This window comes from Apteryx rowi, unplaced genomic scaffold (assembly GCF_003343035.1).
Source record: "Apteryx rowi isolate R43461 unplaced genomic scaffold, aptRow1 scaffold_80, whole genome shotgun sequence".
NCBI classification, from domain to species: Eukaryota; Metazoa; Chordata; class Aves; order Apterygiformes; family Apterygidae; genus Apteryx; species Apteryx rowi.
In genome coordinates this window covers 1,606,423-1,619,651 of record NW_020451094.1, presented here as the reverse complement: position 1 = coordinate 1,619,651, position 13,229 = coordinate 1,606,423, and the positions used below count along the sequence as shown (strand labels likewise).

The following is a 13,229-nucleotide window of genomic DNA, read 5'->3' as shown; positions in this document are numbered from 1 at the left end:
AAAAAAAAAACAAAAACAAAAACTGCAGCTTAATAGCTGAGACTCAAAAGTTTAAATTAGAAAATGCTACTGTCCCACCTTGTGGGAGTTCCCTTACTGTACTGTCCGCAGCGCGAGGGGCTTCCCTGGCCACGTCGCACCAGCTTCCCTGGGCTGAGCCGCTGCTGTGCAGCAGAGCAGTCCTCCCCAGGAGGCGCTTTGGGGAATGCTGCCCCGGTTTCTGCGGTGCTCTCGCTCAGCCTCACCCCGACAGCAGCCTCAGGAGGCCTCAGACGCACCTCGGTATCTGCTGTGGAAGGCGTATTCTTCTGCAGTCAACAAATCGATACAGCACATGATCTGATGCCCAGTTCTCTTTCTCTGACGCGTCGGATGGGAACTTTCCAGCCACCCCGGCGCAACGTGTCGGCTGAAGTCCTGGCTCTTCCTGGCCTCCCCTGAGCTCGGTGGGAGCTGAGGACTTGCAGSAGACACTGAGCCATGTCTCTTGCCTGCCCCAGAGTGCAGCTTCATACATGSAAGGGATCCACACGAGCGTTCAGCATTTACCAGTGTGCTATTTGCGTTACCATAAAGTAATTGGCTGTATTAAAGGTGGTCGCGTGGGGCAGCTGTGAAGATGCTACATACTTTGCATGATATTAAGCCTGTGCAGGAAACTTCTGTTGTGAAGTTTGTGATTGTTTTTTTCATTTTTTCTCTCCTATTCAGGCAGTTGTATATGTTACAGAACATAAGAATATTTATCATTACTTACTTGGTAGTAATCCTGTTTTTCTCTGCTCTGAATATCTTGCAAAGCCAGCAAGTATTTAGACTCATTCTCCTAAACATGGAAAATACAYGAGTTTTAAACCTGCTATGCTCAGTTTTGCTACTTTATATTTTGCTTATAATTCAGTCTCCTTATAGCAATACTACCAGTTCTAACAGTATTCTTATTTTATGCATCTGTCTTCATGAATCATGGCTGAAGCATTAGACCAAAATATATTTTTTGTAATGTGGAACTGGGACTAAAAAAAAAAAAAAAATCAAATCAAGCAACCGGATGGCTATTTCTTAGGGGGAAAAAACAGAAAAGTTAATTTTCCCTCTTTCCTTCCCCACTTATGAAAGGAGACTTAAAATTTTGAGCCTGACCCAAAGCAGAAGGAAAATAGGAATCTTTTCACTGGAAATTGAGGAAGCCTTGGGTCAGGGATCAGAGTCAGTATGAACTGAACAACTTGTTACATGTCCAAGACAGATATTTCTTGGTCAAACATCACCTAGTCTTTAACTTTCATATAGAGCTAATATCTGCAAGAAATGGTGTTTTTTTTTCTTAGGGATGAGATCATTAAGAATATGTTCATCTTTTTTTTTTTTTTTTTAAGGGGGGGGTTGTAAGCTGAAATACATTTGTTTATTCTCTTTTGGCTTTCAAGAGATGCCAAATTCTTTGCTAAGTTTGAGTGGGACACTGGGTGAGTTTGTATAGACCTGTCTAAAATCAAATTCTCTTCCACACTAATTACTTAAACACTTAAACTCAGTTTCTTTCAGTTGAGGGTTTGTTGGCATATACCACTCACACAACCAAATTTTCCAGCCAACTGAAACATAAAACACAGAACAAGGCTGTATCTTGCAGTGGGGCAATCTGGACTTGGGAAACGATTGCGCTTACCTCAGTGTTCTTTTCRTTGCTCCCCTGAAACCTATATCCAATTTGACATTATTTGAGAATCTTGCCCAACAGTTTTACTATGGGGTAGTACAGTTTCGTAATTCTGCCTGAGGACTGCACTGAAACTCCTGCTCACGCTCCCGACGGCCCTGCAGGATTTCCAGGGGCCGACTCCGGTTTTCGACTTCTGTAGAATTGCCTGAACCACAATCTCTGCTGGTTTGCTGTACGACTTCCTTTACACCTGCCTATTCCTTTCTCTCCCTAATATTTACTCATCTCACCCTCTGCCAAAAGATGATCTTTGAAAGCCACATAATACTCTATATTATCTGGAGAAGAATAAATCAAGTTATGCCTTTAAATTCTGGCATATGGTTATCACCTTATTTTAGAATACCCAATGCCCTCTATTTTGGATATATTCATATCACAATCATTGGTCTACTATTCACCAAAATATAAACAAAATACAAGTTGTTGCTTGTTTTGAAACCTAAAGTAGCTGATACAGCTGAACTGTTATACAGAAATCATCAAGAAATATTAGATGAAGCAATATTAAATAATCTAATTCAACCATTTCTATCTGAATTCAAAGCATCAATCAGTAACTTTTCTTTTTCTCCAGGTGGTAGCTAGATGAAAAGCCACATTGCATAAGGAGATGTTATTGTTCTGAGGAACCTTTTTAATTTGAGTTAGAGGCTTTAAACAAATACTGTGCCCCAGGCCTTATCAAGTAAACTCATTTGCCATGCATAAAAGCAGGGGAGTGCAGTTCTCTATTCCTTTTACATAAGAAACACTTCCTAATAGGCCAAGGAACAGAGCATGCTGTTTGTATGTTTTTCAGTGTTTCTTTAGACTATGCTTCAGCGGAGAGAAGAAATTTCAGACTTCATTAGTGAGAAGTCGATAGTCACTGCTGGCAATGGCATTATTCCCACAGTAAGATGAGTATACTGCATAAATTGCACCAGAGGAAACTGTAGCTTTATGCCAATTTTTTTTAGTAGGCTAAAATTCCTGAGTGCAGTCTGTGACTTTGCCTGCATTAGGGCCAGATCCTCTGCTGTAAATCGTAGCACATAACCATCCAAATTACTTAATATAGCTTTGCTGAGTTCAGCCAGCTGTGCAGCTGGGCCACAGGAGCTGTTTTCACCTGTTGCATACAAATAATATATGTAATAACCATTTTGTTAGCTTATTATAAGGTTTTATCACAATAAGGCCACAAGATTTTTAACATATAGGATCTACACTATCTGCAGCTCATGTAATCAAAAGGAAAGTCATATGGTTACAGCACTTTCAGAGAATGAATTACCTGTCTGATAATGAATGAATCTAAGACCTGAAATTATTTATTTCTATAAAAGATATAAGCAGTACTGATCTGGAAATTATATCTTAATTCTCATTTTATTTTTATATTGGAAAATATTGAAAACTACCTTGGTAAATCAAAGAACAAGACCTCTTTATTTTCAAACTGCAACATACACTTTAGTTTTCGGTATTCTTATGCTCTGCTGTAATCTGTGAACTACCTAATCTCACTGCTTTTAATACACAGTGTTGGTTTCAGTGGAGCATTCAGAAAGAAACCACTATATAAAAGTTCTACTTAGTTGCCTTCTGTAATCTCACTCAGTTTAGCTGGTAGTAAGAATATTACGCAAAATATTCACATGTAAATAGGGATGAGCTTGTTTAGACATCAGAAACATTTCTAAAATGAATGCCTCTGCTATTCTGAGATAACTTTACGTATCAAGCGGAAAAGAGGTGTTTCCTTGCCTATGCTACGCTTTCTTTCTGTTAATATTTTGAAATACAAAACCTCATACTTACAGAACCTCTTCTTGGATGGTTGCCTGTGGTTAAAAGGTTTCATTTAGTAGTTGCATTTGTGGGGACAAGTTTCCAAATTCCTTGACCTGTTTTTTTCTTCATAATTTTCTTTTAATAGAGAAGGTCTTACTACCCTTTGGCTGTGTCTACACTGTTCATGCTAGTGCCTGACTCCTTTATTATACATACCATATGCAAACAGTGTCTGTGGTTTCTACCAGAAGATGTTCAGTTGGACTCTGATGYACTGTCGATAGAGGCTGTTTGCTCTGAAATTATCTTGACATCTCTACTGATCAGTTGTAATGAAATGAAGCTGTGTTTTACTTTACTGAAATCTTGCTTGTGTTGTCCAAGTTTTGTGACTAATAATTTCCATCCCTTTATCAAAGTTGCTAAGATTAAATCTAAAGTCCATGTTTGAAATGAATGGTACAAGTATCCTCCCATTAGAAACAATGGTTTGGTCCTCTTATAGGCAGCATCATGAAGCAGATGATTTTGATTGTTATGGGATAGCCTTTATTTTCTGCTCTGACAGGTTAGTGTGAGGTGTTTCTATGTTTGTAGCCAGCTAACTTTGCATTGCATGCTGTCTGAGCTGTGTTAGAAGCAGGACTTCCTTTAAACTTGCCTGGGGTCCTTTGTCCCTTTTCTTATAGCTGTTGCTCAGGTTATGACTTTGCTTTAGATTAGGACTCAATTTATCTACAGTCCATTTATTCCTCTCTAGTTAGGCTGCTTCAAATGAAAGTAAACTAGAATCGTTGTTTGGGGGAGGCAGGGGGAAAACTTTCTAGAAGACTTGTCTGTCCTTTCTGGGGCAATTGCGAGTTGGGATCTCTAAGGATTTGCTTGTGTCTACGCTGGACGGGCTGTGTCAGGAGGGAAGGGTTGGCATGCTCCATCGGACAGGCTGGCAAAACCACGTGCGATTGCTCTTTGGATCTTCTCTCTGTTTTGACTCATCTTTCTTTCCCTTACAACAGATCCTAGGCAAAACATGAACTCAGTAAGAGTTTAATTTAAATCAAAGTTTGAAACTGCAATAATATTGTGCATTCAAATTTATTTTATTGAGTCTCACCCTACTGCTGTATAAGCCCAGTGTAGAAGAATGTACACTCACATTTTTCTAATAGTAAAGATCCTCCTTGAGAGGAAATGTGCATGACGCGTGCCGGCAGCAGAACCTGGTCAGCTTGCAGCAGGGACAGGTCAGCACGAGAGCTCGCCCGCAAGGAGCTCACTGCGGGACTTAGCATGAGCTCGTGGAAAATGAGGAATAAATCTCACAGCGCAGTCTCTTTTCCGTGAGCTAGTATTTCTTTCTACTTTTTATTATTATTCATATCTTCATAATTTTTGGGGGTGTTTTTCTTCATTTTTATAATAGAAATGAGCGGGTTTTTAATATCCGTGTAATGTAACTTGACATTATTTGGCTAAATAATCATGACAGTGAGATGATCTGACTTTCTCACATGTCTCCTCAGAAAAAAATACTTATGAGCTGCACATTCAGACAGTTATGAACAGAAAGTGTGTGGCGGGGGGTAACTTTGGCCTGAATTTGATAAGCTAATGATGGGTATATAGAATCTTACCTGTATAATTATTTAAAAAAATGACAAACAAAAACCTTATAAATAAATGTTGCTGATACTGTGGCTCTGAAAAAATTGCAAAAAGGAAAATCTCAATTCTGCTTCTTAATCTCCACTAGTGCTTTAAACCAGTATTTATTATTTGATTTACTTACATGCATACTCACTCACTCTAAAAACCTTGTGGATATATATGTACGTATGTACGTCTATATGCAAGTCCTTTTTGCAAAAGAAGCTTATTTATGCAAGAAATCATATTGGCATTAAAAGAAAATTCATTTAAAATATTTGTGTTAAATGCTAATGAGCTATTCAGTGTTTTTTCTATTATCAGCTAGTGTTCATCATTAAGACTTAATATGTGAGAGCTCTAAATTGTGCAGCACCTGAGTATGATTCTTCAGTAATCAGTGACTTTGTTCAAATATTTTCTTTCATATATTACAGATATTAAATTGTAATATTGTTTAAATTTGAATTAAGCTTGTTTTTACTATTAAACTGAAAAATACTTGTCCAGACCTCCTTTTGTACAGTGGGAGGAATCAGAAATGCAGGACTTGTGGCCTATTTAGTGTTTGCAGTCTCATTGTATCCTTCAATTTGAGCATGCTCTAAAGTGCCGTGTGAAATTCAGTGCGTCTCTGCAGGTGCAAGCCTCGGAGGCGGAGGGAGCCTCGCGTGCTGTGGCTATTTGCCTGCCAGCTGCCTGCCACCGCTGTGCCTCGCAGCTCGTGCAAAGAGTCTGTCTTTGCACTCTCGACAGGTCTGCTGCCATTTAGACTTGGTGCTGCTCCATTAAAGCTCGTGCAAATATACTTTTACAATTTATTTCTTCCACTGCCCTTCTTTCTTAGCTTGATCCCCAGAATGTTGCCTTTCTGCTTCCCTTTCCAGACTACTTAACAGGCCTGGGAGGTTTGGTGATTAACCAGGAGTGCTTTTTCAATGAAAAATTATGTGACTGAGCGTAAATGATGTTCTTCCTCTTATTACATGAGTATTCCGCTAGATGTCACCTGGTGTCACCCTGAAGGAGAAGGCAGAGTTTTTCCTGTGAGCATCACTTCAAACCGGGTCTCTGCAGGGTGGATCTGGGTTTCTGCAGGCTCTGGGGAAGCTCTTTGAAGTTTCACTGTAATGAACGGTCTCATCTAGCCTGAAAGGGACTTGTCTCTTCGGTGAGCTAGCGACCAGTGGATAACTGAAGCATGCGTTGAACAGGCTTTTGATATGGTCTTACTCATTTGAATCCTTTCTTATATGTTGCATGTGTATGGTTGCAGGCCAAATTCAGTGCTGCGAGAGTATGTGCTGAGAAGGAACCAGTTGTCGCTCTTTTGGTTCAGTAGTTGAACTGGATACACTTTTGAGAAAGAAATAAAATAATGAGGGAAAGTGAAAAGCAGAAGAATCAAAACAGAGAGGGGAAGATGGCTATTATCATGTCAGAGCTGCTAAATTCATCAGTTTTTTTGACCTGTTCTTTCCCCCAGGTATTGAACTATCAATTGCAAAGTGGTTGAGAAAATATGTTTGACCAGCTTGGTCACAGCAACTTTTTCCTCTCAGCCAGGATAATGCTCACAGATCCCAACAACTGTTCTCACTTGAATCCCCTAAGGTTTCATGGAAAATGAGTTATACCCTGGATTGTATCAGCTTGTACTGTCCTCCCACAACCTCTCCTGGTTCTCAGAGCCATTTTTAAATATCTGACAAATATGACCTTACACAAGAAATACAGCAAGGCTGTCTTCAAGATTTACCTGCTACGCAAAAGACTGTTTAAGTGTCAATATTAGTTTTTCTGTAACCATTTGGCATTAGAAAAAAGTACTTTGTCAGCCTCCCTTGTTCATATCCTCCTATTTCCTTTTCTGTTCTTTCTTGTTTTCACTTAGCTAGTAGTATCTTTAATTCGCATGCCTTCTCTCTCTTTTTTTTCTCTTGCTCTTATATTCACTCTTTCCTATTGTGTTTCTATTTTAATGCTCTTCTGCTCATTAAACGTCTCGCCCACCTACATCTTCTTCGCACTAGTGAACTTGGAAGTCCTGTCTCTCATTCTCTCAGTATTGATACCCATTCTTTCCATCTACCCAGATGCTCCCTTGCTTGCACACAGCTACCCAACCTCCTCTTTCTCCTGCTGTACACCCACGTGCTGGCTTTCATGAATGCAGGAACGCTGCTTGCTGGGGCTTGCCTGGTGCTCATGTTCCTCATGCCATGTCTTATAAGGGCATGCAGATAGCACTGAGGTTGTCCCTAGAGATCTAAGACCTATCCCAAGAAAAAGTTAGGCAAAACATTGAGGCCCTTGCTAAAGTTGAGGGAGAGCCAAGGTATCCACCTTGATCTAAGCGCTGCTCATCCTCACTGCTCTTTGAGTGGGCATAGTACATAAATAACAGATCAAAGTTCTTACTTTTTACTTAGTACAGCCCTTGAGGTTTCAAGAGAACAGTCCCTTTTTTCTGGTTGTATCTTACTTGGTGGCTTTGACTAGGTTCTCTTGATAACTTTCTTGCTACAAAAATTAAAAAAAAAAAAACTTCAGGAAAAGTTAGGTTCCACATGCAGCAAAAAGCCGTTCCCACAGGGCATCAGATAACAGCGTTCACAGAATAGGTTCAGGTCCTCACTGCAGGGCACCATGGCCAAATAACTCTCTGGAGCTATACAGAGGATGCAGTGGTTTCTGCTGCTAGGCAGTCTATATGCTGTAGGCATGGCTTGCTGGTATTTATTGACTTCAACAGTTCTAGTGTCTTCTGTATTTATGGTTTCTTAAGGTTTTTTTTGCTGTAGGGTTGGACACATCTTGCATAGCTGCTGATCTCTGCAAGCTTAACCGAGTATCACCTGTTTAGTGCTTAAGCTGCTGTTCAGACAGCACATCTTGTCTCAGATGCACACTATGACCTTTCTCTTCCCCTTTTCCTCCTAAAAGCCATGAAGTCATTGTGTGAGCCTCAACCCTCAAAGCAGAAAAGGGAAATCATGTGACTAAAAGCTTAGACTAGTTTTTGCTTGAACTTTCAACCCTCCCATTCAGTCAGGAAAGCTGGGTGCTGTGGTTTGGGTAAGAAGCGCTGTGCCCTTTGTTCTAGCAGAACCTGAAAATTACCCCAGCACAGGAATTCAGCAGCAYGCAAGGCTACTTGCTTATGTTTCATGTAAGGATTCTGTGTGATTGTTTTAGTGCAAAGTTATTGATTACTATTTGGTCCATGTTGGCCAGAATATTTGACTGTGTTCGCCCAGGGCCTCTTGCCTCCCAGCTGTTTGTTCCAGCACACACAGTTCCTAGTTTGGCTATGGGCTTTGAAGACCGTGTGTGTGTGTTGCTCACTGACACGAACAAGCATCTTGTCTTGCTTAAACTCTGAATTCTGTTAAATAGGAAGCCTCTTTTCTGCATCTGTAAAGCTGTCTTATTGACCTTTATGGTTGACAAACCATTTGCTACAATAAATATAGTACAAACTTTTTCCATAAGTGGTATGAAATTCATGGGTTTCTAAGTTATTACTACTATGTAAAGGATGTTTATTTTATTTTTAAAGGTTGTCCTCTAGTTGCAGAAGCTCTCCAACCACAGTAACTTGAAAAAAAAAAAACCCTCATGATTCTCATTTTCAGAGGTGTAAAGTTTGTAGGCAGTTGTACCGTCACTTTAATACATTGACTGTACAATAAACTTTGGAGAGAAGTGTTGCTGATCTGCTCTGTATCCGCACACAAGTTGAGTGATGTGGAAAGGTTTACATTTCTGCATTTCATTTTTCATCTGAACTATTTTTAATTTTATCAGTGAAATGGAGCCATGTGAAAGCTGGTCACCATAGTAGCCTAGCAGAGTGCTTTAGGTTTGGGTAATACTTAGGCTGTTCAAAGAGGCTGAAGGAAAACAGTAAGATTAAAATGTTGAGCTGCTTTGGGGTCTTTCAACGAGTACTTTCTGGCCTTGTTTTGAGAAAGAAGGAAAAATAAGTTTATTTCTTAAAATGAGCGTGTCAGTTCTTGGTAGATCTAAATCTTTTTGTGACTAAAACTTTGAGGCTGTATTTATCCAAACAAAACCAGGGAATAACCTTAACTTTTATCTGACTTTGGTTTTGAGCATCCAAGACAAATTTAAATCATCCTTTTTAGTGCATGGAATATTAAACAAGAACTTGTTTTGTGATTTCTGCCTATGTTTAGTGACTAAAGGCTTCCTTTCAAAAAGCTTCATTTATAGGGATTACACCCTCTGACACAATCAACCCATGTCTGTGAACGGAAGATGAGAACGTCTAATTTTTCCACCTATTGCCATGTATTCTTTGCTTTTCAAGCCCATTTCGCAACCACAAAGGAGGCAATGACATTCACAAAGTCTGTTATTTCAGCGTGTGGGCAGGGAGGAGTGGCATTTAGCGATCTAAGGTGATGAATTTATGCTATTCTTTACCATCTCAGCTAGGCCTGGCCTCTAATTTCCTTCCTGTTTCACAGTGCATAACAATAGGATGTCTCTGCTAATAGGCTTTTGTGGATGGCCTTTTCATTACATGTGAGTGACTGATATGATATACCATATTTTTAATTCTATTGCAGATAATATTAAAAATACATATTTTGGGGGATATATTTAGACAAAGTCTTCCAAACTGGAGAGACCAAAGTCAATCTTCTAAATCCACATTCAGGCAACTGCAAAGCTGGCCTACAGAGTCCTACTAGAAAGAAAACTTTTCTTTGCTGCAAGGAGAAGTTATCTCACTCCAAAAGTATGTCCTAAGATGGTATGATTGTGTGTAGGTTTTAAGTACTGAAATTCTGGTAGGCAATGCAAATGTTTCCTTCAGAGGTAAAGCAAAATGCTTGAAGAGTCTGAGTCACCACTATCAAATCTTAAAGCTTCTCTCTGTACTGCATCCTGTTTTCCAGTACTGATCTGTAGCTGATGACTGCTCTGATTTAATGGTTTTTCTTAGAGTCCATGAATGGAACTGCAAATTTCCATTCTTTTATGGTGTACTTTTTCTGAAAACTGAAAAGCTGAAACTAACTAAAAAAATCAAATAAGATTTTGATATACATATTAAATATTTTATTAAGGGTTGTTTAACAGAGCCTGTAGCCAAGCAAAAGCTTTAATTCAGTTTTGCACAGATGGATTGTTTTGGAAAGTTTGAGCAGTTAACTAATAGTTAACTATTAGTTAACTCTAGTCCCGCATATGTTGAAAAAGGACATTTTCCCTCAGTTGCCTACTAATTTATTTACAACTAGGTAAATGGAACTTGTATTCACAAGTTTCTTCTTTGAATATGGGAAACTTCCAGAGAGGCACATTTTCCACGTTCTGATGTGTAACATGTACTGTTTTGGAAGAGTCTGCCATACTTGGTGGTATACAACCCACAGCTGTGAAACCAATATGCATTATTGAGGCTATCTGTGTGCACAGGTTGGGGGAGGAGGAGATGAGCAAGAAATCACAAATGGACTTGATGTGCTGCGTGTACCTTGTAAATGAACCAAGGTTTGCAAACAAACAAACAAAAACCCTTGAGTCCTTAATCCCTTTGAACTATCTGTTTTGCTGTTTCCCTGAGTCCAGAGAACCTCCATTTAGGCAATATTTCAAAGAAAGAATTCACTGCAAAATAAACATTAGTTATCACATTTCTTAAAGCAGTTTTTGCAGAAATAATAAAAATACCTATTTCTTTAAAGCATGTAAATATTGTGAAGTATCTTGAAATAATAAATCTTCAGTTGTATCATTAAACTATTACTTATAGCTTCTTCTCTTTATAAAGCAGATTAATACGGGTGGTACTAAATYGCAGTAAAATATTTTTCAGAACTCTTGCACTTTGTTTAAACAACCGGCTTTGTATAGCCCTGCTGTAGCAACAGCTATACAATGCTAGGCTTATGACAGCATCACAGAGACATATCTGAATTTCTGCTGCACTGTTTATTCCTTGGTGAAACACAGTAATGTTGCTAGGGACAGGGGAGTGGGCTGGAATGTCTCTGGTATTAATAGACTTTGATGGACCTTTGTAGTTGTTTTTTGGGTTCTTACCATGGATGAGGTGAAAGACTTGGAGAGGCATGAAAGTTGGGTTGTAAGGAGAGGAGCAGTTTCTTTTTGAAGAAGATTTCCATTTTCATGCTGTACCAAGTCGCGAACCGGAGATATTTCTGTGAAAAAGAGTGATAAGTCCCTTCTTCCATCCTCAAATAGGCTGATCTATACTAGCTCTGCATAATACAAGTGGTTGATGTGCTCCCAGCGGGTGTCAGAGAGCTGCGTTAAATTCTCTTCTCTGTCCAACTTCAGAATATTTTTAAAGGGCTCTAACCAGTGCATTAGTGTGTCTCGCATCCTTTTCTGTTAGGGTAGACAGGTGGTATGCGGCCTAGTGAATGCTTGCAGGAGGTCAGGGTGACAGGCAGAGTCTAAATACCTGAACAACTGTGAYGGTTGCACTCAAATCTTTTAGTCAAAAGATTTGCTCTGCCAGATGTGAAGTCAAGAGGCAGGGGACACAAGCAGCAATCTCAGCTATCTCTTGAAGCAAGCAGTGGCTGCTGTGGCACTCAACACCATGGCACAACTTCAGAGTGTTGTATGGACAACCTGCAATGTACAAAGATATAGGTAACTGCTGCTTTTGACCTATGGTAAGCAGGTAATCAGCACACACAAGCCCGATTCCCCCAGCATGAAGACAAGCACTAGTTTTCTTTCATCTTCAGTGAGGTTGGAACTATGCTCACAGTGACTTTCGGCACATCTTAACTGCATTGGAATGAGTTTGAAGCTGTGACTTGTGTGTATTGGGAGGTATAGTTGTTATTCCTACTTCAGAGGGATTAGACTTTTTCCTGCTGGTCCTGGAAAACTGATTCATCTACGAGATCAAACTGAGACCAGTTTGCATTGTTTCAGGAGAATTCAAATTTTGCAGTCGGAGATTTCCTCAGTTACAGGTATTTAATCAAAGGGTGATAATATTGCAAAACCAGTCAATCTCTCCCCCTCGCCTTCCCCCTCCCCCCCATATTGCTTTTAGAAATTAGAGGCTACAGTAGGAGATGATTGCAGAAGTTGGCAGTGACTACCATTACTTATGTTGCTTCCAGCAGAGCTCTGGTTCTGCACTGAAGATTGTGTTCCCCGTTGAAAGCCTAGAGGTCCCCGAAGGGTGGCAGTATAGACACAGCCTGTGCTGCCCAGGAGGTGACTTCTGTGGCTTTACAGCTTCTCCCTTTGGTACAGAATAATGGAGTGTGCCTGACTAAGCTCATGCTATTCTGGAAAATGGAAAATCTACAAGGGTGAGATAAAATCTTGTATTGTCACCCTTGTGATTTCTGTGTCTCATGATGGTAGCTCATCAAGATCAGGTCACTCTTTGATTTATTTTCATTATGAACTCTAATGTCACAAGACATTAAACACTCCAGATTTGATTGCATCTGCGTTTGAAGTTATATAGTTCAAGTATAATTGCTACTTTCCTCTTTTATTTTAGTTCCTGTCAATGTCCACTGTGGTATAGACTATTCATAGCATTGCATATTTTACAGAGTAAATTTAACATGATATCTGCAGTGAAAAGTAAATGTCCTTTGCTGCTAATATTGATACTGTAAATTAGGGTCTGGATCTTGCCAAGATTAAGCTGTGTAGTACTAACATCATGGGGAACRTGATTGCTAGACAGTCTCCCAGTTACTGCCTCACTGGGTAAGCAAGCATGAGTGATCTGCTATGCTGTACACGTCATCCACACTGAAGTGGATTGAACCATGGACTCACTGCTCAAATGGTTTCTATATTTGAGTTTTGACTCAGGTGGTGGTAACTGGGGGAGTACGAAAAATAGGAAGGAAACTTAGACCTGCTTCCGTTTTTTGGGGGCTGATGTAGATCCGGATCACCATCTCCAGATAACCAAGGTTAGGGCTGCATAAAATGGGTGGAAGAGAGGAAAAGTCTTGAGGTGTAGGGGGAATTACTATTTGAGTAAGGAGATGGGAAGTAGTGACAGAGTGGGACAGAAGACAACCAT

General features: G+C 39.8%; 1 protein-coding gene across 1 annotated transcript in view; it reads right to left on the bottom strand.

Annotated features, from left to right (window-relative positions):
* RGS13 (regulator of G protein signaling 13) overlaps positions 1 to 3,666 on the bottom strand; it is a 10,720-nt gene extending 7,054 nt beyond the window's left edge. Inside the window, exons 1-2 of the mRNA XM_026089153.1 lie at positions 3,533 to 3,666; positions 758 to 826 (exon numbers count right to left, since the gene is read on the bottom strand). Coding sequence (XP_025944938.1) covers positions 758 to 822 — 65 coding nt within the window. The 5' untranslated portion in view covers positions 823 to 826; positions 3,533 to 3,666. The remainder of the gene's footprint in view (positions 1 to 757; positions 827 to 3,532) is intronic.
* Between the last annotated feature and the right edge of the window lie 9,563 nt (positions 3,667 to 13,229).